Source organism: Falco naumanni, chromosome 2 (genome assembly GCF_017639655.2).
Source record: "Falco naumanni isolate bFalNau1 chromosome 2, bFalNau1.pat, whole genome shotgun sequence".
NCBI lineage: Eukaryota > Metazoa > Chordata > Aves > Falconiformes > Falconidae > Falco > Falco naumanni.
The window spans coordinates 2,356,732-2,382,990 of NC_054055.1; the positions used below are offsets into that span (position 1 = coordinate 2,356,732).

Below are 26,259 nucleotides of genomic sequence, written 5' to 3' on the forward strand. Positions count from 1 at the left end.
TATGCAGCAGCAATTGCTTCTAGGCAAAACACCATCCCCATTCTGGAGGAACCCTGAAGTTCACATTTTTCACGTTCTGGAGGAACAGATTCCTGCAGTGCTGGCACTTGGGTCAGCTCACTGCTCCTTGTGTTTGCTTTGTTGGATTTGCAGACAGCTGTAGGAGAACTTGAAACACTTCACCTTACCACGTTGCCTTTGCATTGATGTGCATGTGGTCCTGGTCAGAGCTTGCAGTGGAGATGTGGGAGGTGATGCCTGAGACCACTGCAGTGAATGGTTAACTGTAGCCTTTGATTAAACAGACTCCTCTTCCTGGATATCCTGGTAGCCACAACATTTCTCAGATACTCTGGTCTGACTTCTGGTTAGAAGCAGCAAGCAGATACCTTCTGCATGGACAGGTGGAAGAAACTATGGGGGAGCCATTCCCACCCCTTGTGAGCTGGGAAGAGGTCAGAGCATCCTTTTCTCCCCTCCACGTGGAACCTGAGGCAGTGAGCACTGTGGTATCATCTCACTAGTGCTTGGTGGACTGAACTGTCCTCTCTGGCTGATGCACATTGATCTGTGAGGCACCTCAGCCATGTGCCACAGGGACTGAAACACAGTGAGATCAGAGAGCTACTGTGAAGTAACATTCCCAGGTGATATCCTGGAAAACAGGAGTGCATTGGCCAAAATGGCAGTCACCCAGAACCCCTCAGGACTGGCCCATTAATTTATTGTTAATAAGCTACTGCCATCTCAGCATTAGGCATCTGGTCCAGGTTCACTTTCTCGTCACCAAAGAGAGATGGACATTTCTGGGGGATAATTCATTGCACTTAATTTCACAGCTATTCTAGGATGGGATGAATTATTTTCTGGCGGTGCTTCCCTCTCTCAGCTTGTGAGATCCTGAGTCCTGTCAACTGCTCCAGCAGTTTGAAGATCCCTTCCTGGATCCGCTGCATCTTTATGCCTTAAATGAGGGGGCTGAGCATGGGAGAGACCATCAAATAGAAACCAACCACTAGGACTTGGATGTGAGGTGCCAAGCTGGAAGAGAACATCTGCAGGTACATGGAGAGTAGGCCGCCTATGTAGGTCCTGAGGGTCTTAAGACAAGCCTCTTGGGATGGCAGCCTCATCGCAGACCTGAAGACCATAGGAGAAGGTGATGAAGACAGTCTGTCTCCACCAATACTATTGCCACGATGAGGCTGTAGAGATCACTGACAGATGGGTTGGCACAGGCCAGCTCCACCACAGCCATGTGCTCACAGTAGGAATGAGGGACGACTCAGGTTTTGCAGTAGGGTAAGCTGATGAGGAGACACATTAAAGGTGATATGACACCATTTTCCCTGGCCAGAGACAGCAGGATCATCCTTGAGCTCGTAGTGATGATGTGGTATCTCAGGGGGTTGCAGATGGCTATATACCAGTCAAAGGACATTGCCAGGAACACCCCTGACTCTGCTGCCATGAGTGTGTGGATGAAGAACATCTGGATGAAGCAGGCCTCAAAACAAATCTCTCTTGAATCCAATAAGAATACACTCAGCATTTTGGGAACTACAGCAGTTGAGAAGATGAGGTTGATGACAGCTGACATGGAAATGAAATAATACATAGGCTCATGGAGGTTTTTGTCCAGCTTTACAGTGAGAAAGACCATGCTATTTCCCAGCAAGGTCATGATGTATGTAAAGCAGAATGGGATGGAAATCCACATGTGGAGAGCTTCCAGGTCAGGGATGCCCATCAGGAGAAAAGGCAAAGAGTTGGTGTTGGATTGGTTGGTGGTTGACATGACACAAGTAGGCCAAGCCACATATTTGTCCCTGTAACAGTGACAGAAAGGTTGGGATTTTGCTGCCATCAGTTTGATCATAAAACTGTGCACACTGCAGTTCTCAAGCATCACACAATTTTGTTGTATTTACCTGGGGGAAAACTTTCAGAACCTATTATCTACAAGACAGGCTTTTAAACTGATGCTGTGGTCAGTGCTTACCAGAGGACACATCGCTGGAGAGGCCTGGCTGTCCTATTGATTGCAAGGGGCTTCCTTCCCTTCTGCTTCTCGTTCCAGCCCTGATTTACTTCTAGCTTTTGCCATATGTGTGTCTGTCTAAAGGCTGGCGCCATGGTGTCCTGCCCTGCTGTAGCTTCCAGCCACTATTGCCACTATCAGGGGGTAGAATTGGAGCATAATGACCCCAGGCTCTTCAGCCCTTGCCCAGCCTTCATCAGCAATGTGATGGCAGGGCTTATGGCCTCGCTGCAAGGATTTGCAAGCAACGCCTCCCTCCCCATGCCCTGCTCAGAGAGAGGACTGGGCATATGGCCCAGGTCACACCAGTTCCATCCTGTTGCTACTTTGGGTCATGCAGAAGCTGCACCTGGACAAAATGTCCATGGTTAAACTGGGCTGAGAGAAACTGCAGCCAGAAAAATGACGCTCCAAGCTGTGACCCAGCACTAAAGTGACACAAGCATCACTTGCAGCCTCTACCTGCTAGCTGCAGTCAAGGACAGTACAATTAAAATGGTACTACCCTTCCTCCACACTCATCCATCCATGAGACTGAAGGTCCAACTAATGCAGAATATTGTCCTGTCAAAAAACAGTGGTGTTATACCCATTTCTTCCTCCCTGGAGCCCAAGAACACAGGATTTGCTAAAGCATGCTTTCCTGAACGAAATGGCATTATTGCATGTGGACTTTCAGAGACAGAGAAACTTCATGCCTTGACTTTTTGCCGGAAGTGCTAATCATCCTTAGTGTTATAATCATGTACTTTTCTTCCCATTTGACATTGCTGGTCTGCTCCTCCCAGCCACAGCATCCTCCTCTACCTTCCTATGCTTGGCCAGAGAGCTCTTCATGGCAGAGTACCTGCGTTGCGTGAAGGTATGTACTTCCCATGACCAAGGAGTTATTCTTGATAAACTAAAGACCTAGAGCACTGCAAGTTTCTCATCTCCGCTCACCTGTTCTACTATCTGTCTTATTGAGAAGGTTTCTTTTGCACATATCCAAGATTTCAACACCTTTTTTGAAAAAATATCACTTCCATTTCCCTCTGATGCATCCAAAATTGCACTAGCCCTTTGGGTCCCAGTGTTACCCTCTCAGTGTGCTGTCAGCTGCTTTCCAGGGCCTCTGTTCTCCAGGATACAGTGCTCCACTCTGAAAACCCACCCAGCATTCCTTACCCTGGTATTTAGCTTGTTGCAGGCAGTTCCCTTGAATGATCAAGTCTTCCAATCTCTATATTTCTCTGCATAACTTGCCTTTCTCCAGCACTATTTGAGACACAATTTGTGCTGATTTTGGGGCATCTGATGAAAGTTGTATGGAATGACTTCTAGTCTAGAGCCAGCCACTGTGGCAACCCTGCAGAAACACAAGCTGTTTGTAATGATGGTTCTGAAACCTTCATTTTGAGGTCTTTTAATCATACAGTTCCTCATCCACCTGAAAGCAGTGTGGTGGAGGCACATTTCTTTTAGATAACTCTGTGTACCCTACTTAATCACACACACATGCACAGGTTGATTAACTAAACGTGCTAACTCATCAGAAAATGAAATCAGGTTTGTTTGACAAGAGACATTTCCTGCAAAGCCATGTTGATTGCCATAATTGAATTTGATTCCAATCATCAATTCTTTATTGACCAAATCTCTTGTTAACTTCTTGGGCATTCTGCTGGGCATTGACGTCAGGCTAAGCAGTCTGTAGCTAATCACATCATTGTACTTTCTTGCTAAAGTAATGGCCTGAGGAAGTGTCTGCAATGACTACAGCATGCCAGGACTAATAAAAGTTTGGCAGAACAGGCCGAAGACCTCTTTGGCCAAATCAGAGATGTTTTTCCCTCGTGCAAATTACCCAGACTTGCTGCTGTATTTGTTTTCTGTTCTTAGCAGAAGCTACTTTCCATCCTTCTCAGCTATCAATTAAATTACATTAAAAAATAAAGTTCTATGGTTGCCTTTCTCTCAGAAAGGCATGGGCCTCTCTTATCCATGCAGAGGAGCAGATGCCTTTGTCTGCTTTTATCTGATTTCTGTACTTAACAGCTTCATTTCACTTTGTCCATGGTGCTTTAGCTGCAGCTTTCAGTGCTCCATCCTAATCACAGCTGTCCTTGCCTGCAGGCATGCAGGGGACCAGGCTCTGCCATTAGCTAACTTGTTCAAAACGCATCTTAATTTTGCAATTTCCTTGTTCCCTTGTTCCTGGATTCCCTCTGCCTTTAAGTTCCCTCAGCTTTGGGAAAATGGAACTTGAATGAAAAATCAGTACTGCAGGCTGGAACGCATTGAGATCACTGCCACCAGATCCTAGACACCACCAGATTTCTTCCCCTGTAGTTTAATTCTTCTTTACTCCTCTTTAACTTTTAACTTTAACTCCTTAATTAACACTAAGTTAATTACTGCTGAACCCAGAAACCTTTGATTGAAGGAATGGTCCCTGTGCTCTCCTGTGACTTTTTATGTCTGCCTTGTCACATCTTCCGGACTGAGCTCTCCCCATCTCAACCCTTGCACCCTTTTCCTTCTCATCACAGACACCTTGGTGGCAGTGGGGGATTGCCCACTGCAGCACAGCACATGCCAAACAGACTTTCCTATGGAGATAAAACTGGATTATTCCAGGATAAGGCACAAAGGTGAGTGCTGCTTGGCTGCCAGCACTGTGCTAAGGACACACATTCACATCGAAGGCAAAGGTCCAGCTCCAGCCTGTGCTCTGACTGATGAGTGTGTAGCTGGTCTGGTGTGTGTCCCTGGGGCAGTCACTCCTCTTCCACAAACTGCACCATGGATGCAGGATACCTCCTCAAAATAATGCTTTGGTCCCCTCGTGGCTTGGGATCCTGGGCCAACATCCTGCCTGCCTTCTTCACCTCTCCACCCCATCCCCAGCAAGCTGTGACCACAGGTGACATAATCCAGCCTATTTCACCAAATTCTTCCTGTTGGCGAGAGCCCCCGGCTGCATGCCCACAGCTTTCTATTCAGATACCTGCTGTTGTATGCAAGGGATTAAGAACATTATCCATGGTTGAAAATCTAGTTTTAAAGAAAATGTGTATTTAGCTAATTCTTTATTAATTTATACAAAGAAAACCAAGCTGATTCTTTTGCAACAAACAATTTCTGATTTTGGTTAAAAGGTTTGCTTTACTTTTTTAAACTGAAGTCCTATTTTTACCTGAAAAATACTTAAAAAATCAGAATTCTGCAGCCATGGGTCTGCAGTTTCATTCAATAAGAAACTTTAAAACTTTGAAAAACTCTTTTAAAAAAAATGTCCAGCTTTTCTCATAACTCACATTGTGAATGTGTACAGTCCAGCTGCTGAAGTCCTACCAGTCTCCCATCCTTAAGCACCTGGAGCAGCCTGCTGTGCCCTGTCTCATGCCAGTTCTGCCATACAGCCACCCACTTTGCTCTTAGCTTGCAGACAGCTGCCACCCTCAGACGAGAAAAAAAACGTCTCCTGTGCGCAAGGGCAGAGCCACAGGGCTGTGCATAAATCACCCCAAGCAACACCAATGGGAGTCTTCTGGATGAAGATCCCCAAAAGCATGAGTCTTCTCCAGGCATCTTCTGTAATAACCTCAGTGAAGGGGCTGGATGGTAACATCCTTAGTCCCAAGTCAATTCTCTCTCATCTAATTTCTTTTACAAATGGCAAGTGCTAGGAGATGACCAAGCCAGACAGGAATAGGCTGCACAAGTTGTCTCCAGAAGAATGAAAGACCTTTTTTGTGTTTCAGCTTGGAGCAATGCAAACGCAGTTTCATTTCTGGCTCTGCTGAACCAGTAGCTGGAAGTCTCTCCTGGTTCTCAGTACAAAGGGCCATACCGTGGCATGAGCTGTCCTTGCCCCCAACAGACACCCTCCCCAAGTCCTAGGCAGCATAAGGCTGAAACGTGCAAACCCAGTATAGCAAAAAGTGCATATTCAGGATAGCAGAAACATTCTGTCAACTGTTTTTTTTTTTAAGAGGTCAGGGAATAGTGCAGCAGAAAGTTGTATAAACACCACAAAGACAGGAAAATTTATTTTTGATGTAGAGAACGACACATTCAAATCAGTTTTGAAACCATGCATTTCACTGAGTTTAATTTTCAAATTAATGTAGAAGTGAGGACTTAACATGACAGCTCTGGGGCCCCCAACACTAGAAGGACGTGGGGCTGTTGGAGAGAGTCCAGAGGAGGGTCATGAAGATGATCAGAGGGCTGGATGGAGCACCTCTCCTGTGAAGAGAGGCTGAGAGAGTTGGGGCTGTTCAGCCTGGGGAAGTGAAGGCTCCAGGGAGACTTTAGAGCAGCTCCCAGTGCCTAAAAGGGCTGACAAGAAAGCTGGCGAAGGACTTTTTACAAGGGCATGTAGTGATAGTATCATTTAATCATTCAGGTTGGAAAAGACCTTTAAGATCATCAAGTCCAACCATTAACCCAGCACTGCCAAGTCCATCACTAAACCATGTCCCTAAGCACCACATCTATGTGTTTTTCAAACACCTTCAGGGATGGTGACTCAGACACTTCCCTGGGCAGCTCTTCCAATGTTTGACTGTCTTTTCAGAGAAGAAATTTTCCTAATATCCAATCTAAATCTCCCCCGGAACAACTTGAGGTTGTTTCCTCTTGCCCTGTTACTTTTTATCTGGGAGCAGAGACTGACCCCACCTCACTACAACCCCCTGCCAGGCAGCTGTAGGGAGCCAGAAGGGCCCCCCTGAGCCCCCTTTTCTCCGGGCTGAGCCCCCCCAGCTCCCCCAGCCCCTTCCCCAGCCCCTGCCCGGCTCTGGACACGCTCCAGCCCCTCCGGGTCTGTCTGGGGGTGAGGGGCCCAACGCTGAGCCCAGGGCTCGAGGGGCGGCCGCACCAGGGCCCAGCACAGGGGGACGGGCACTGCCTGGCCCTGCTGGCCACGCTGCTGCTGACACCGGCCAGGGCGCTGCTGGCCGCCGTGGCCACCTGGGCACACGGGGGGCTCATGCCCAGCCGGCTGCCGACCAGCCCCCCTGGGCCCTTCCCCGCCGGGCAGTTCCCAGCCCCCTGCCCCCAGCCCGCAGCGCTGTGGGGGGCTGGTGTGACCCACGGGCAGGGCCCGGCACTCAGCCCCGTTGGGCCTCATACAACTGGCCTCGGCCCCTCGGCCCGGCCTGCCCAGACCCCCTGCAGAGCCCCCTGCCCCCCAGCAGGTCACACTGCCCCCAGCTCGGTGTCATCTGCAAACCGACTGCGGGTGCGCTCCAGCCCCTTGGCCAGATCGTTGATATTAAACAGAACCGGCCCCAGCAGGAAGCCCTGGGGAGCAGCCGGTGTGCCCGGCCGCCAGCGGGATGTGACTCCATTCCCCACCACGCTTTGGGCTCAGCTGTTCAGCCGCTTTTTACACAGAGCAGAGCACACCCATCCCAGCCATAAGCAGCCAGTTTCTCCAGGAGAATGCTGTGGGAGACAATGTAAAAAGATTTACTAAGGTCCAGGTAAACACTATCCACAGCCTTTCCCTCATCCACTAGGTGGGTCATCTTGTCGTAGGACATCAGGTTTGTTAAGCAGGACCTGCCTTTCATAAGCCCCTGCTGACTGAGCCTGATCCCCCTGTTGTCCTGCACGTGCTGTGTGATGGTGCTCAGGAAGATCTGCTCCAGAACCTTCCGGGGCACTGAGGTCAGGCTGACAGGCCTGTAGCTCCCCAGATACTCCTTCCTGCCCTTCCTGTAGATGGGTGTCACACTGGCTAACCTCCAGTCAGCTGGGACCTCCCCAGTTAGACAGGACTGTTGGTAACTAATGGAGAGTGGCTTGGCAAGGTCCTCCACCAGCTCCCTCAGTACCCTCAGGTGGCTCCCATCTGGCCCCACAGACTTGTGCATGTCTAAGTGGAGCAGCAGGTCACTGACCATTTCCTCCTGCACTGTGGGGTCTTCATTCTGCTCCTCGTCCCTGTCTTCCAGCTCAGGGGGCTGAGTACCCACAGCGAAGCTGGTCTTGCTACTAAAGACTGAGGCAAAGAAAGCATTAAGTACTGCAGCCTTTTCCTCATTCTTTGTGGCAACATCCCCTGTTGCATCCAATAAAGGATGAAGATTATCCTTGGTCCTCTTTTTGTTACTAATGTATTTGTGAAAACTTTTTTTCTTATCTTTTACAGCAGTGGCGAGCCTGAGTTCTAGCTGGGCTTTCACCTTTCTAATCTTCCCCCTGCATAAACTTATGACATCCTCCTAGTCCTCCAGAGTTGCCTGTCCCTTCTTCCAAAGGTGGGAAACTCCTTTTTTCCCTGAGTTCCAGCCAAAACTCTCTGTTCAGCTAGGCCAGTCTCCTTCCCCACTGCTTTGTCTTTTGGCACACAGGGACCACCTGATCCTGCACTTTTAAGACTTCCTTCTTGAAGAAGGTCCAGCCTTCCTGGACCCCTTTGCACTCCAGGACTGTGTCCCAAGAAAATCTGACAACCAGACTCCGCAACAGGGAAAAATCTGCCCTCTGGAAGTCCAAAGCAGCAGTTCTGCTGACCCCCCTCCTTACTTTTCTGAGAATCAAGAACTTTATCATCTTCTGATCACTGTGCCCAAGATGACCTCCAGCGATCGCATCACCCAAAGGTCCTTCTCTGTTCATAAACAGCAAGTCCAGCGGGGCTTCTCCCCTGGTTGACTCACTGACCAGCTGTGTCAGGAACTTATCTTCCACAACCTCCAGGAACCTCTTAGACTGCTACCTTTCCACTGTGCTGTATATCCAGCAGACATTCCAGCAGTAAGTTGAAGACCAACACAAGAAAAAGGGCTAGTGATTGTGAGACTTCTCCCACTTGATCTTGTAGAACATTTCATCTGCCTCTTCATCCTGGTTAGGTGGTCTATAGCATACTCCCACCATGATATCTACCTTCTTGGCCATTTGCCTGATCCATACACAAAAAAATTTGACCATCTTGTTACCATCATTAAGCTCTAGGAAGTTGAAAGACACCCTAAAATATAGAGGATGAAGGGTAAATGTTAAATAGGAAGGCTTCTCCAGCACCTCTCTCCCTGAATACCACATGGTTCGCCTGTGGTTCATACATGACCTCCCCCCTGAGAGACTGCAGGGTCAGGGGATACCTCCACGAGGTCCAAAGGTTTACAAAGCATTCACTAAAGTTCACGGGTGCTTCAGGATGCCCAGGTGGAAGGGGACATTCAAATAGAGCCCTAAGAGTCCAGGCTGCTCCCTTGTGCCCCAGAAGGGGTGCAGCGCCACTGGATCCAGAGCCAGAGCGACTTTTACACCAACAGGCTTAAGCCAGGAGGACATAGGCACCCTTGCGTGTGTACCAGGAAAGCAGCTAGGCATGCCCAGAGGGGTGTTTGCCCACCCGCAGAGAAAATCTTCCCCCTTTGTGGACCAAAGTTCTGTTTGGCACTGCTCGATGCTGAGACAGACATAACCCATGCAGTGAGAGAGGGCAGTGCGTTTGTTGACAAGCCGTTGCTATTCCTGGCTATTCCCAGGCAGCACTTTCTCCTCGGTGATGACGACAGTCTCTGAAGTCCCAGCAGTGAGGGACTGGGGCGACTGGGGCCCTTCAGACCTATAACTACTTCCATGCAGGTCCTTTTGGCACGTTGAGGAGTTGCTTGGCTGTGTGAGAGAGAAGCAGTATTTGAATGATGTAGGTAGAGCCAGGGTGGCATCCAAATCGTCCAGGTGAGCTGGGTGGGGGTTCTTGTCATTCAGTCTGGTGGTGTGCCACTATTTTTATGCGCAGTGCCCGTATTTTTATGCGTAGTGCCAAGCTCTGAGCCAGGGTCAACTTTTAGCCACATGGAGGTGGAAGATGGAACAATCTACCGGGAGAAGCTGCTGTGCAGCTATGCCAGTACACCTAGGTGGACTTCACCTCCTGTTGAGTTAAGGAGCTCCTTTTTTACTTCCAGCTATCCCACATTAAGGGAGTGTTGTGGTGGAGACCTGCCAGGCAGACACCTGCACCCTCGGTTTGCTTCCTTGCATAGGTCAAGTACAGCAGTGCTAATTATTGGCCTGCAAGCTGTTCCTTGATTCAAGCAGCTTCAGGCAAGCTGTAGGCACATAGGTGTAACATCCACCGACCCAGTCACCTGTGAAGACCTGCAGTTGCCTGGCCATGGCCCTAGGCCTGGCCTTCTTGCTTGCGCAAGCCTCAAGAGGATGCCAGACGCCACAAGGAAGGTAAAGCTTTGTTCTTCTCCCTTCTGGAAAGGGCAAAAGTCAGGAGCCCCAGGGAGATACAGGCTTGGCGCTAGGAGAATGCTCAGAAACAGGCGATGTGGGGCAAGTACGGAGCTTTTGCAATGGGAGATCAGGTCGTGCATGTATCTACCAGAGGTTCCTTTTGATCTTCTGCTGGGGAGGGGGTATGGGCTGGATGATTACTCTACCTCTCTTCAGACCCCACGTTCCAGCTAACTTTCTTTTGTGCAGGCTGTACGCCGGTCAGGAGTGCTGACTGGCACAGCCAGGGCAGCATGTGGTGGCCAGAGCAGACGGCTGTATGTTTTTTGCCGGCTCAGACTGCCTGGCTGGTAGACTGACAACGTCTCAAATGCTAAGCGTTTCAAATCCGGCAGCTTTAATGGTTATTGCTTAGCAGCAGAGAGGCAGAGCTCGCCCACGCGGGTGAGGAAAGAGTTACAATCTCAGCTTCAAGTCCCAGGACCTACTCAGTCCTTTCAAAGGCAGGGGAGCTTTGCCAGTATGCTAGCAACTGGAGATTTCCACTCCTTTTGCACTTTGTTCAATACCCAGCATCTTGTTCTCTGAGGGTATTTTAAGCTGTCCCACCGTTCAGGAATGAAATACAGTCAGCAACTCATCTAACGGGGTACAGCAAGCTAGGTCAAGGTGCCCAGCGTCCCCCATTTCTAGAAAACCTTCTGGATTTTGACTACTGCAGTGAGCAAACTGGTCACTTTGCAAGTGACTGAACTACTTAATTGCACAACAGAAAACCCTGTCAGCTTTTCAAGCCACAGCAAAAGCACAAAGCAAAAGCTCAGAAGTGTGTCAACTGGCCTGAAAGCGCTGCTCCCCCTGAGCAGCAACAAGTCTGCAAGTGCTGCTCCCGTCCCTGCTGTTGCATGTACAACTGCAAAGCAGCCAAATCGGCAGCAGTATCTTCCTAACACGGCACTCGTATGCAGGCTGCACCTGCAGCCCTTCTTGGGAGCTGGTGGTAGGAGAGGTCCATGCAAGGCTGGCTTGGAGCGGAGGAGATAAAGGAGAAGCTGCTCCAGGTGTGATGCTCTGTACCCGGCTGGCACCTGGCACCGGACACCTGGCACCGTCTGTCAGTGTGTGTGTGTATGAGGGGGGGTGTGTGTGTGTGTGTGTTGGGGGTCTGGAGGCACCTCTGGCTGCTAGCTTACTGGCACCGTGGCTGCAGGGCACGTCAAGAGGAGGACGCACAGAATGTAGAGGAGGTCAGGTGTAACGTGGGTGAAACTGAAGCGCAGCAGGGACAGCTCCTTTGCATGAGCCCAATTACAATTAACTTTGTCTTGGCAGCATTTCCCAATATTGCCGTTGCACTGTTTGTACTCACATTGCAAACAGCAGTGACTAGAAACAGACCAAAAGGCCTCTTGGTTTGTGTCATGTGGAGGGCTCAAAGCGCTTTGGAGGAGCGATGAAGCTCTTCAGGGGTCAAGGAAGTCAAATGAAAGCCAAGGAGATGCAGTCTGGTCCTTGGGTATGTTGTGGAAAAGAGGGGGCACAGGTGAGTGAGGAACTTGCATCTAACTCCCCTGCTGCCAGCAGGCTGATTTAACCCTTCCGTGCCTCCGTTTTCCCTACAGGACGGGGACAATTCACAGCACTCCTTGCCTTTGGCAGGGGCTTGTGGATAAGGAGGTACACACACCCTGGGAGAGTTAGTGCTGGAAGGGAGCGGCACTACAGCCTCAGGACGGTTTTTGTCATGACACTGGTTTTCCTTCCTGATGCAGGAGACAGGGACCCCATACGCAGGATGCCTGTTGAGAGAGGGACTCCAGCAAGGTGGTTTGTATTTGGGCTCCAGCAGGAACAGCCCCCAGAGCTGACAACTAATAAAAGAAAAAAATTAACTATCCCGGCTGAAACCAGGAGAAATGTTTTACGTTGGGATGAAGTCTAAAGACCATCTAGTTCCAACCCCATCCATGGGCAGGGCCCCCTCCCCCCAGCCCAGGCTGCTCCCAGCCCCGTCCAGCCTGGCCTTGAGCCCTGCCAGGGATGGGGCACCCACAGCTGCTCTGGGCAGCCTGGGCCAGCGCCTCGCCGCCCTCACGGGGAAGGATTCCCTCCTAACAGCTATTCTAAATCTACTCTCTTTAGGATTAAAACCATTATCTCTTGTCCAAATGCTACAGTCGCTGAAAAAAAAGACGGTTCCTGTCATTGTAATAAGCCCATTTTATGTATTGAAAAGCCACTCCCAGCCCTCCCCGGAGCCTTCTCTTCTCAGAGCTGAAACACCCCAACTCTCTCAGCCTGGCTTCATAGGAGAGTTGCTCCAGCCCCCTGGTCACCTTCAAAACCCTCCTCTGGACTTGTTCCAGCAGGTCCATGTCCTTCTTATGTTGCAGGCTCCAGAGCCCAGGTGGGAATGGTATGGGGCATTCCCATCAAGTAGAAGACACGGTTTACACCTGCTAAGCTCTGTGGGTGACCGGAGTCCTGCTGAGCTGCACCATTACAGTATTCTGGATCTTTCCCCTGCTCCCACCTTAGATTTTTGAACTGATGGCAACTAAATGTTGCTTTGAGCTTGTGGCTCCCAAACTATGGAGGGGACGGGTGGAGACAACAGCCAGAGGCCAGCCCGGGGTGGGAGGAGAGGTAAGGGAACTCCCCAAGGTCCAGGCTAAGACCATGTGAGTTTGCGTCTTCCCAGTGATGGCACTGAGTGTACCTGCATAAGAGGCACGAGGATATGAATCCCATCGTACAATGGTTTCATAGAATATCTCGAGTTGGAAGGGGCCCATAAGGGTCATGGAGTCCAGGTCTGTGTGCCTGAGAAGACAGTCGGGGCTATTCTGGCTGTGGATGGAGTCCACAGCAGTGCTTGTTCCAGCTCATTCCTCTCCCTGCCCACGCCAGCTGTTGCTGTGTCTTCCCTTCCAGCTCTGCAGCAGTGCCTCATGTCCTCCTCCAATCACTCCAGTCCCTCGTCCTTCATCCTGACAGGCATCCCTGGGCTGGAGGATGCTCACTTCTGGATTGCCTTCCCATTCTGCACCATGTACCTCACGGCAGTGCTGGGGAACATCACGCTCCTCCTGGTGATCAGGATGGACCCAAGCCTGCACACACCCATGTTTTACTTCCTCTCCATGTTGGCTGCCCTTGACCTTGTGCTCACCACTTCCACCATGCCCAAGCTCCTGAGCATCTTCTGGTTCCACTCCCATGAGATCAGCTTTGAGGGCTGTGTGGCCCAGATGTTCTTCATCCACACCTTCTCCATAACGGAGTCAGGGGTGCTGCTCACCATGGCCTTTGACCGATACCTGGCCATTTGCAAGCCCCTGCACTACTCTGCCATCCTGACTGGTCCCACCATTACCAAGCTGGGGCTGGCTGCTGTAGTGCGTGGCATTGCCACCGTCATCCCTGGCATATGCATGGTGAGTAGCCTGTCCTACTGTGGCCCCCACGTCATCCACCACTCCTACTGTGAGCACATGTCAGTGGTGAAGTTGGCCTGTGGGGACACGCGGCGCAACAGCATCTATGGGATCACGGTTGCCATTGCTGTGGTGGGCTCAGACTCCAGCTTCATCGCTGTCTCCTACATGCTGATTCTGAGGGAAGTCATAGGCCTCTCCTCTAGAGAGGCTCGTCTGAAGTCCTTTGGCACCTGTGGCTCCCACATCGGCGTCATCCTGCTCTTCTACACACCCGCGCTTTTCTCCTTCTACACTCAGCGCTGGGGCCAGAGCATCCCCCCGCAGCTCCACATCCTGATGGCTGACCTCTACCTGCTGGTGCCTCCCATGCTCAACCCGCTCATCTACGGCATGAGGACCAAGCAGATCCGGGACCGTGTGTTCAGCCTGCGCTGGCAGAAATAGATCCAGCCCAGGTCCTGACCCCAGCCCATCACTAATTGCAGGTGGCAAGGGCTAGGGTTTGGAACAGGGAACAACGGCAGCATCTTTGGGGAGCAAAGAAAAAGCTTAAAAAGCTGTCTGCTGGAGAAGCAGGACCATGCTGTCATCATCTTGCCCAAACCCTGAAAGCTGGAGGCAGCATGGAGAGTTGGACTGGTGAGACATTATATCTTTAGAAAGTGAATTCTACATTCCTGTTCAGAATGGGAAGGTAAACCGTGTCTAACTGTACCTGTATCCTTGGTCCTCCTCAGATCTGCACCACCTCCTGCCTCCCCTCTTCATCTCAGCTCTCGATAAAAGCCTGTTACCGCTTTGGAAATGAAAGTCTGTTCATGGACTCATGCTCCCCGCGTACCTTTTCCAGCCAGTCTGTAACTCGCCACCTCTCCACTTCCTAGTTTTTAGCAGCTGCCTGATCTTGGTGCCTGGCTATGAGGGGGGAGTGGGGGGTTGCATATGCACACTTAGACACACGCACCCCTCCAGATGCTGGCCCAAGCAGATTTTGACTCTTGTCTTGAAAGCTTACTGAAGCATTTGCAGCAATCCCCAAAAGCCAGCTCACCTGAGAACAGGGTCTACAAGTCACACTGAAACCCCGCAGTGTCGCGTTGGGTTTCCTTGCTTTCTTATTAGAAACACCAAACCGGCATCAGCCGTGATGTGCATTCTACAAAACGTTTCCCAATATCTTGAGGAGTGTCCCTACCTCTCTGTGTTGCGTGTCTTCCCTAAGCGTATAGGCCCCTGCAATGGCATCCTGAGGTGAGGAGCAGAGTGTGGGTTAGAGTAGGGGGCAGAGAGCAGGCACTAAACTCCTCTTGTTCTCCTCAGAAAATGTGTGTGTCACTTTATCCATGGTGAAGCCTCATCTCCTAACAGCACAAAGTGACTGACCATCCCAGCTCTCCTTGTGCCTTCACCCCACAGAAATCCGGGCACAGAGGTCTGGTCCCTGAGCAAAGTCTGAGGTCCTACATGTATCCTGCACGGAGCCGTAGAGGGAAGGGGAGCGTTACAAAGACCGGTGTTGAACCCCAAAGACAAGCTGGTGGCTACAAGCTCAATTCTTTCAGTGCCTCCTGACACTGCTGCCTCTGGGTGCCTTCTGGTCTACTTACAGTCATATCCCCCCACCGTCACCCTCCTCGGCAGCTGTACAATCTACATGATGCCCAACACCTAAAGTGCAGTGCTGACCCTCCTGCCTGACTCAGACACCAGACTCTGCATGTACCTGAGGCTGGGGGTGGCCAAGATCTGGGGAGGGGACACAGCCGGGACAGAGGACCCAAACTGGCCAAAGGCATATTCCAATGCCATATGAGGTCTGCTCAGCAGTACAAGCTGGGAGGAAGGAGGAGGAGGTGGGGGCATTTCTTACTACACTGTTTGTCTTGCACAGGAACGGCTACGCGTACTGAAGCCCTGCTTCCTGGGAAGTGGCTGGACATTGCCTGCTGATGGGAAGCAGAGAATCAGTCTTTGGTTTTCCTTTGCCGCCACGCACAGACTTTGCTTTGGCTTTATTAAACCACCTTTATCTTGACCCACGAGCTGTTTGTGCTTTTGTTCCATCTTATTTTCTCCCCCCGCTGTGCTGCTGAGGAGGGGAGTGATAGAGCGGCTTGGTGGGCACCTGACATCCAGCCAAGGTGAACCCACCACAGTGGTGCTGATAACGCAGCGATGCTTTATTTACTGCTGAGCAGTGCCTGCACAGCCTCAAGGCCTTTTCTGCTCCTCCTGTTGCCGCAGCAGTGAGTAGCCTTGGGGCGCACAAGGAGGTGGGAGGGGACCCAGCGGGGACAGCTGACCCCAGCTGACCAAAGGGATGTTACAGACCACGCAGCATCATGGTCAGCAATACCAGCGGTGAGGGCTGGGGATGGGGGAGGTTTGCCAGGGCTGCAATTGCTCAGGGACTGGCTGGGCATCGTTCCGCTAGTGCTCGGCAACTGGTGCTTTCTGGATCAGTTGTCTTCCCGGCTTTTGTTTTCCTTTGCTGTTGGTGGTTCTGGGGTTTCTTTCATTTTCACTATGAAACTATCTTTACCTCAGCCCATGAGTTTTTGTGCTTCTCCTCTTCTGATTCTCTGCCCCATCCGACTGTGGGGAGCAGCGAGTGAGTGGCTGTGTGCTGCTCAGCTGCCTACCGGCTCTAGACCACAACAAGCATGGATGCCATCCTCCTGCAGGGCCTGCAGCAGGGACCTGTCTGCCATGTGCTGAGGTTTCTGGGATGTGTGATTAAAGGTTCACCACCATGAACCCAAAGCAGCAGAGGGACATGGCAGGCGGGGGGACCCCAATATCCCACTCCGAGCCAACAGAGTCCCCAGCCTGACTGCTCCCCAGGCTGTCCCAGGAGGATGCTCAGCCCATGGCCACATGTGAGACCTCCAAGTTGGCCAATGGCAGAGGGTCTCCCTCCTTGCCAACTCACATGGCGTACTGCCTACAGGGTGTTGGGGACCATCGGTATGGGATGCCAGGTAGAGGCATTTGGGGACTGTGTGGCACTTGCTATGGCATGTTTAGGGGAGGAACCAAAGGCTGGCAATGGGAGGGATGAGTGTGGACTGGGTGCAATCAAGTGTGGGAAAGCCAAGGGATAAGGGGATGAAAGCGTCCAGTGCCACGTAAACAGGCGGTTGGTCAACATGCTGTCTGTCTGTGCTTGGTGCCCCATCCCTGCTAGTGGTCAAGGCCAGGCTGGACGGGTTGTGAGCAACCTGTCCTGGTGGGAGGTTTCCCTATCCCTGGCAGGTAGGGCGGAATGAGATGTTTTCAAATGTGTCTTTCAACTCAAATGTTTCTGTCATTCTATGCATGTATGACTTGTACTCTCACGTTCACTGAAATTGCCCCTCTGCTTGGGAGCCTCCAGTACCAGTTCACAATAATGCCTGCAGAAATATCCTTATCTCATTTTGATGGTAGACTTTTTGTTTCCTGATGATAAGCTGTAAAGCCTCAAAACAGCTCCTGTGTGTGCAGTTTCCAGATAAAACCTGACATTGCTGAGAGACCTGGACTGTCTGGATCATTCCCAGCTAGGTCACAACTTCCAGAAGAATAGGGCTCTCACAAACAGGGAAGTCTCAGAATGGTTGGGTGCTGCAGCCCCCAGACAGAGCCTGTCAATCCTGGTTGAACATAGCTGGCTGGCTCAGTCAGGGTTCAAAAAAGTCCGGGATGCAGCTGGTCTAATATCAGCAAGAGCTAGCTTGGCTCAGGACACTCAGACCTATTCCATGCTGTCCTTCAGGTCTCCAAGACATGCTAGATTTATCTATTCAGGTACTTTTGCTCATTACAACAAGCAGACACAGGATTGGGAAGTATCCCCAAGGAGACTCAGTGTTTATTTGCACCACCACAAGCTGTGGACACTTAGATCCAGTGAGAAACACCATTGTGCATCTCCCTGCTTCGGTTTCCCCACCCAGCTGGTGTGAACTGTTGGATGGACAGAATGCTTTGAAGAGCTTATCTTTGAATATGCTCAGTTTCCATCATCACCCAGAAACCCAGAAAAGCTTGTCTGTTCTCAGTGAGGGTCAACCTTTTGTACAAGAGAAGCCCAGAGAGGAGAACCTCTGTGGCTATAGCACCTGCAGTGTGTGACAGTGTCCTGTTGCCAGTCCTGAGGACTAAAGAAGACAACAAAGAAGAAATTTCCCCATTTGGAAAAGAATCTGTATATTGACACAAATATACCTGGAGCCCTGAAATGCTGCTTTAAATTATCACAGGTATGTTCATGGCATCGGGAACATCCCAAAACTCAAAGGTTGTTGCTTACTTCTCTGAATCATCTGGAAAGGAGAAAGCGAAATAGGACCTGACCTTTGCTCATGCCCCCAGTCCCAAATAACTCTCATCAGAGTAGGGTGTCATGTGGTCATTAAAGTCAATGAGTCCTTCCTCTTTCTCTCATTGCTTCTATTCACCGTGTGCATTCAATGGGAATGAAATTGGTGCTGTCTTTGCATAGATGAACACAATTGGAAAACTACTAACTACTGTGTCAGGCATGAACCTTCCTGAAAAAAAGCATTTTGAGCACTGCCTGCCGGATCTGCTTGGTCCTCATGCTGTAAATGATGGGGTTCAGCATGGTGGGGAGGGTCAGGTAAAAATCAGCCAGCAGAACCTGTACATGCACAGATATGCTGCTGCCAAACTGCTGTGCATATATGGAGACTATCCCAGGGATGTAATACAGCAGCATCACAGAGATATGACACCCACAGGTGCGGAAGGCCTTCCAGCAGGATTTCTTCTGCAGAGCAGTTTTAAAGATCATCCCATAGGACACAGCAATGAAAGCCATGTCCATCCCTACTATAAGAGAGGACCCAACCACACTGTAAAGCCTGCTGGGCCTGGGGTCTGCACACGCCAGCTTTGCCATGGCCATGTGCTCACAGTACAAATGGGGAACCACATGGGAACGACAATAGGGGAGATTTGTCACTAACCCTGTCAAGGGGACCATGAAAAGGAGAGCTCTCACTACAATGGCCAGGCCTATTTGGGCAATTGTTTGGTGATTCAAGATGGCTTGGTACCTGAGGGGGTGACAAATTGCAACATAACGGTCAACAGCCATGGCCAGCAGCACTCCCGACTCCTCTGATGTTGTGAAGTGAACAAGGAACATCTGAACAAAACAGGCCATGTAACCAATCTCAGTAGAGTTCTGCCAGAATACACTCAGCATCTTAGGGACAATGGATGTTACCATCACCACATCAACGACTGCCAACATGCCCAGGAAGCAGTGGATGGGGTCACGCAGGGAGCTGTCCAACCCAATGACGAGCAAAACTACACCATTTCCTACCAAGGTGATGATATAGGCTGAGCAGAAAAGGATGCCCAGACAGGTGGAGAAAGCTTCCAAGCTGGGAACACCCACGAGGATGAAAGAAGAGGAGCTGCTGTTGGGGTGGTTGGAGGGATCAGAAGCCATGCAGGATAATCTTGCTTTTGTGCTTAAAAATAGGAGCCCAGTTTTGAACCCTGAGATGTTCAGAACCAAGGGGGATGAGCTGGGCACTCTTCATCAGTGCAAAAGCCAGATCCAGAATCCACATCGTTATTATGATGTGTGAGATAGGAGTGATACAGCATAACATGGCCAGCCAGGGGGAATGGATCAGAAATGCTGAATAAATCGGGCAGTTACGGCCTGAAAGTTCCTATGAGATGAGAAGTTCATGTTCCAAGTTATGCCACCAGGGACAACCAAGGGACTTTTACAGTCTGTTGCTTGTGAAAAGCTGATTTCTTTGTTGGTCACTCACCACTGCTCAGATGACATCTTGAAATAAGCTGCAAGAGGAGAGAAAAAATGCCTGCATCCAGCTTCCCTCAGACAGAGCTTTTGCCTGAGCAGCCCTGGCTTCCCCACAACGGGCTCAGCATAGGAATTTTCTCCAAATTTGCAGGGCGAGAAGTGGTCTCAGAAAGTGCTCTGCAACATTAAGCATCGTCATTAAGCATTATTAAGCCTTTTGCTGCTCTGTCTTCATTCTGTCATTCACCCATGAAAGAAGCCCGCAAAACTAGATGGTAGTCAGAGGAAAATGTTAACTTCTGAGGTTTTATTCTGGTGGAAGAAGCTTGAAGGTAATACAGAAACTCCAGAGAACAATCCTGGAGAGACAAGAAGGGTCTGAGTATGGTGGGCAGGATCTACACATTCATGCCAGAACTTTGCTACTGCTTCTGCTGCTTCCTCACACACAGTGGCAAAGACCAGGAAGATGAGGATCACACCAGACCCCTGCCTGTTAAAATAAATTGCCTGGATCATCCATCAGCAGCTTTTTAGCAAGCAGCAAGCTGTGGGGTGGCTCATGGCTAACAATATCCATGATAGTGACAACGTGGAGTAAAATTCACCTGTGCACAGCCCTACCACAGGATCATTTAGGGTAAAATTTAACATTAGTCACAACCAATGTGGCGCTACTGAGAAGCAGAAGCTGGATAAGTTCAGAGTAGAAATAAAGATATTCAGAGACAACTAAAGAAACACAGCATCTGAAGTTTTAAAATAGAGAGCAGACTTCTGTAGGCTTTGAAGTCTCCATTTGAGCTATAACTTAACCCCAGGTTTGGTGTTGCTGTAGGAGCTGCTGGCTTACCTTCTGGCCTAAATGTCTACGAATCAAGACATTTTAGAGGCTGAAACAGGATCAAAATTTCTTTTTAATTACTGCACATAATTGCACTGCATTGACCCTCTGCATCCTGGTAACCAGCAGCTGCAGGAGTCAGGTGCGAATCCAGATTTGAACAGTGAGGTTAACCTGTGGCTGCTTTTACCAACCCACGCTCTCAGGCAGACCCACATACTGCCAGGGACACAGATCAGCCTTTCAGACCAGCCCCTGCTGCAAAACAGAGCTGTGCACCTAGGGATGGTGCAAGCCCTAGTCTAATACACCAGATCTCAGGGTTTGTCTACATGAGGGTCCCTCTGCAAAGATTCAGCACATGACTCAGCTGCCTAAACACAGGTGCCTAGAGCCATCTGAGATCCATCATGTGTCCCATTTGCCCTCTACTCCTTTTGCACCCAACAGGTTGCAGGTCCTTGCAAACCCTTGGTAATGGTCCACCTTTCCCACATGGATGCCTTGGGTACCTGGAGGCATCTCAAGTGGCTGTAGACATCCAAGTAAGTGGCAGTGGAATGACACTCTGAGGGTCTAAGAACCTGTTGTAGTCAGAGAAGGGCTCGAGCATGGAGCCTACAAAGTAACTGACTCCTTAAATGTAGGTGTCTGCCCTAGGGTGAGCTGAGTTGCTCTCGAGGAACCATAGGGGCTGGATCTCCACTGGCTGTACGCAGTGCTCACACTCCAAGAAATCATGTACACAAGCATATGTGGACACCTACCTCCAGGCACTTACGTATGTCTGAATCCAGAGCCATGTCCCCACATGCCTACATCCAAGGCAAGAATGTATTTTCTTCCAGAAGGTCTCTTCTGCACCCAGTGCCTGGTGCAATATTATTATCAGTATTGCAGAAGTATTGAAGAACCCTTATCAGTGGGACTTCTTAGCCTGGGAGATGGAAAAATATAACACAAAAGAGCTTTGCAGCTTAAGTAAAGGCTTCTGATCTTTCTGATCTCTGCTAAGAAGAATAAGCACAGGTATCTGTTGCGCCTGTGGGACTGTCACCTGGAAGGCTGCAGTAGTACGTCTCTGCATATCTTTAAGTGCAGCAACATGGGAGTATTAATCCATCCTCTGGAAATCCCCTAAGGGACAGCAGATGGAGAACACAGATTAGGTTGTCTGTCCTTTGAGGAGATAGAAATTTTCAAGACTGTTTCAGCTTCTTTCTTTAGCTCTCTCTTGCAGTGTCATACCACTGGGGTCTCAGGGTTATGGTGGTCTCCAGAGCCTGCTGGGTGCCCATGAGACCAATGTACAAAATGTAAACTCTGAAGTCCATCTGAAGAGAAGCAAAATCACTTCGGTTTTGCCAGAGAGAGCAAGGTAGTTTGGAGACTCTGGGTTTCCACTCTTCTCTCCACTCAGAACCACTACAGCAAACTTTTATGTCTGTTGAGTCCCTGAAGAGTTTGTGCAAGAATTGTTGCAGGGAGGTAGGATCTCACAGAAGGTGCTGAGCCTTGGCTGCATCATGCAGTACATGGGCAAGGAATGATGCCTACAGATCATGCATAAGGAAACCACACATTATGGTAAACCTCCAGCAGGTGTAAGGCTTTCCTTTAAGGATCATTGCCAGGATGCCAGCTCATTAGGGAATAAATCCCTAATCTTCCCTAATTTTTCAGTTTATTAAAAAAAAAAAAAAAAGACTTTTGGGGAAGCGCAGATGTGAGCAGAAGCTCAGTACAAGAGGAACACCATTCTGCAGTGGAGCTCGTCCTTCACTTTCCTGTGAGCCATGTAAAGTTATTCTGACTGATACATGGTAAGCAGGGATACATTTGTTTTATGGCAGTGACAAGGCTGTGTCAGGGCCAAGCATGGCACCGAGGGGAGAGGCAGAATTGCCTTGGAGGGCTTCCATCCCTGCTCTGTCCCACTGAGATACTCTTCTGCCATGTCCTGTCTTTTCTGTCTCCACTCTCAATGCTTTCTGCTTGGTCTCACCCCACTTTCCCCCCCCCCCCCCCCCCCCCCCCCCCCCCCCCCCCAAATAAAATAAATCTCAGTTGGACAGAACAGCACAGGATTTGTTCAACTCAGGGGCTCAGCAATGAGGGATGTGTGAGATGGGGGAGGAAATGAAGACATGGTCATTTGTGACATGTGGGTAATGTCATTCCCAGAGATTTGGTCAGAAAGGGGTGGTTTTCCTAAAGCAAGGATTTTGTTCTTCATTCCCTGCACTAAGAGCACTTTCTTCTCAGCCTCTGTGTTCTGTGTTTGACTCTGCAAACAGCATGTCCCCAGAAGAATGTGTGTGTGCACTCAGGGTGTGAGATGGAGATGCATCCTCCAATGCATCTACATTTCCTTGAGTGGTCCCTATGTAAACTTTCTTGTCCCATAAACTCGACTCCAACCAACCAGCTTCCTGGAGAGCCTGGGAGGGTGTCTGAGACTGCCTGGCCCCATGCATGTTCTAGAAGGCACAGACCTGATGTCAGATGGGTGCATCAATTCTGACACTTGGGACGCTTCAGTCTGTCAGAGCTTCTACCTCAAAGTAGCCTGTAAGAGTTACAGCTGAGCAAGTTTCTGCTCAGTACAAGATGTTTATACCATCCATCACTCAGCTCCATGTGGACTCAATGTTACCTCTTCTGCCATGGTCTTAGGCACATTTTTTTCTTGGCCTCTCCTCCTTCCAGGGACCCATGTCTTCTCCACACCTGAACAAACACAGGCAGCCAGAAATGTCCCTGACCCTCCATCTTGCAGGGATCTCTGCATGTTGGATAGCAACAATTCCTTGCAATTTCTCCTTTCCAGACACGTACACTGGCACTCTGTCCCATCAAGCACAGGGAGTGTCTTCAGGAGTCAGGTCATGTGCTTGATATGTCTTAATAGTAGATCAGGAAGTCTCAGTACACCCGAAGCAAGACTATTCCCAAGAGAGGTCCCTCCATGCCTCTCACACACTTTGGGGCCTGTCACATCATAAATGTCACTGTATTTATTGGTCTTGCACCCAGGAGATTCCTGGCTGCTGATCTGAACAACAGAGTACAAACACTGACCCTGCTCCAGGGAGTTGGTAGGTAGAGACTAGTCATGCAGGTCAACAGAGACTGAAAACACTCACAAAATTGCAAACATCCTCAATGGCCTGATCCTGTTCTCCTCTCTGGCTGATTAAGGTGAACGTTTTTAGAGGAAATTATATATAGATGTATATAATAATATGGATCCCTCTAGTAGCTGTGCTTAGACACTCAGTCTACCCAGTAGCTGGCCCTGCATCCCTGGTCTCCCCAGTTGCCTCATGCATATCCACACACACGTGTGAACCGCTGTCTTAGCTGACTGAACACTGTGGCATCACCAGTGGCTCACTCCATGCTCTCTGCACTAGCATTAGCTTGGACTGTCCTGGTTTCATCAGTAGAAACTCGCACATTCTGGCCTCTACAGTATGCAGCCAAGGCTTACAGCCTCACTTATACCTGGCTTTCAAATCTCAGCCTAGTCACTGGTTGGATCTGCTTAATGTTTGCTGGTGCTTGCACACTGACATACATACCCACCCCACACGTATACAACTCAGTCTCTCCAAGTGCTGGCACCCAATACTCATGGGCCACTACGGTCCACGCTCACCACACCAGGAGCTGGTGCTCAGCCCTTGGTACTCACACATGCACACAGATTAGAGGGCCTCTCACGCAAGGATGTTGTTAAAAATGGGTTTAATGAGCAAAGAGGGCAGACTGTGCTGATCAGGCACCAAGCACAGACAGACAGCGTGTTGACCAACCGCCTGTTTACGTGGCACTGGACGCTTTCATCCCCTTATCCCTTGGCTTTCCCACACTTGATTGCACCCAGTCCACACTCATCCCTCCCATTGCCAGCCTTTGGTTCCTCCCCTAAACATGCCATAGCAAGTGCCAAACAGTCCCCAAATGCCTCTACCTGGCATCCCATATCGATTGTCCCCAACACCCTGTAGGCAGTATGCCATGTGAGTTGGCAAGGAGGGAGACCCTCTGCCATTGGCCAACTTGGAGGTCTCACATGTGGCCATGGGCTGAGCATCCTCATTTGATATCCTGTAGCTCCTATATGAAAACAAGCAGAGAAGAATCAGACTTTGCCTTTCCTCCATGTGCCACCAGGAGATGTGAAAATAAGTACACCTCAGATGATGGAAGTTTTATTGCAGACCTGCAGGAGGATTTTTTACCTCTCCATCAGGACCGAGTATTTGATTTGCCATCTTCATCTCCCATTTGTCTTGTTCTGTATCTACAAAGATGGAGCTGAAGAGGACCTTCTGCATCACAGAGCCAAGCACCTGTTACTTTGCATATGACAGCTGGCCTTACCCAGGGAAACTGGTAGTCACCACCTAAGGGTATTTTGCTTCCATGCATCTGCTGGCAGATAGCTCCAACACCCCACCCTGCTCCAACAGCTGGGAGATTACCTCTACTTTCCTCCTTCAGTGTGTTCCCCTCCACTTGCTATCACTACTGAAGTTAAATCTGATTATGCTTTTCCCTCCCTGGCATTTGCACCCCAACATGTCTATGAAGACACACAACCCAGCCTGATCTTTGCTAAGCAAAAGAGTCTCTGCTCTTTCGCCCCCATGCCTGGTTAGAGTCATGCAGACGAGGTCTCACAGAGGGGTCTTGGATGATGCACAATGCTTTGCCCAAGACCAGTCTCCAAAGAGCTCCACTTTACATATGGTTTCAGTAGTCCCAAGCTTTTGAGGTCCAGGGGCCCAGATCACTTTCACCTCTCCCACTTGGCATGGAGAGGCACTGGGGTTTCTGTTTCCCAGGGGTGCAGCTTTCAGCCAAATTAATTGCTGTTTCCCGGCAGGACCTTGCAGGCAGAGTGTGACCTTGTCCAGAAAGCATCACGTTATCAAGGGCAGATCTTCCCAGGCAAATGTGATTGCTTCCTTTCTGGTCATTTATAAAACACGTTAGCAGATTAAAGTGAAGTTTCTCAGCAAATCATACCCTCAGAACTGCTTGTTGGGTGGACACCAGTGGGTAGGATGAAGGTGAAGGGCAGGGGCAAAGGGCAGAGCTGGAGGTCTGCAGGTGGAGGTGTCCAGTGGCGGGCACTTCAGGGAAAATCATGGCAAAGTAGAGGGAGTTCAGAAATAAGGATGAAGTTAAGATGGAGAGCTGAGGGGACTGGCTCACCTGGGGAATGGTCTTGAGAAAAGCCTGGAAACGTATGCAAGGCTACAGTGGCCCCAAAAGCAAGGATCTGTCTTGCATGTCCTCTGAAAGGACAAGTCAGGGCTTTAAATGCCAGGACCAGTAGGACAAATTCAGTTTAGGCTTAACGAAATTTTTTTCTGATGATAAAGCTAGCAATGCCCTGATGAGGAATAGAACTGCAGTGCCCAAGGGGACTGATGCTCTGATTTTGCAGAAAACCAGGTTAGACAAGAAATCTCTTAGGAATGACCCTGGTACAGCCACCTTGTACTGGCAAGGGTGCCACATCAGGTCAGATTTTGTGTACTTCTCCTCTACACGACTTCTGACCCTGGCCCAGGGAGTGACTGCAGAAACACCTTCACAAACCAAACACGCACGCTCCCTCCCCACTTCCTCCACACAGAGTCCCGCATCGGAGACTAAGCAGACAGAATGGAGGAGAATTATGCCTGTGGATAAAGTTTACCCTGAAATTTATGCAGTTGCAAAGTCCCTGAGATGACAATGTGCAAGGTGGTCTGAGATTTTTCTGTTGCAAGAAGGCGAGGTTGCCCAAGATTTTCTCCAAAAGCCAGGATGCAATTTCTTTTTTTTAGAGAATGTGGTCAAGAAGTATGGGAATGGAGAGGCTCATGGGGCCTTTTCCAGACTCTATTTACCTATCTATTGATCTATTTATATATATATGTAATAG

General features: G+C 49.9%; 2 protein-coding genes and 1 pseudogene across 2 annotated transcripts; 1 reads left to right on the forward strand and 2 right to left on the reverse strand.

Annotated features, from left to right (window-relative positions):
• Positions 1 to 859: 859 nt before the first annotated feature.
• LOC121083218 lies at positions 860 to 1,798 on the reverse strand (annotated as a pseudogene).
• Positions 1,799 to 13,136: 11,338 nt separating this feature from the next.
• On the forward strand, positions 13,137 to 20,368 carry LOC121083219 (olfactory receptor 52K2-like). The gene is made up of 3 exons (XM_040583356.1): positions 13,137 to 14,096; positions 19,824 to 19,858; positions 20,310 to 20,368. The coding sequence occupies exons 1-3, from the start codon at positions 13,189 to 13,191 to the stop codon at positions 20,366 to 20,368; spliced, it is 1,002 nt and encodes a 333-aa protein (XP_040439290.1). The 5' UTR covers positions 13,137 to 13,188.
• Positions 18,197 to 19,144, reverse strand: LOC121082906 (olfactory receptor 52I2-like). Its single transcript, XM_040582600.1, has one exon. The coding sequence runs from the start codon at positions 19,142 to 19,144 to the stop codon at positions 18,197 to 18,199; it is 948 nt and encodes a 315-aa protein (XP_040438534.1).
• Positions 20,369 to 26,259: the final 5,891 nt, after the last annotated feature.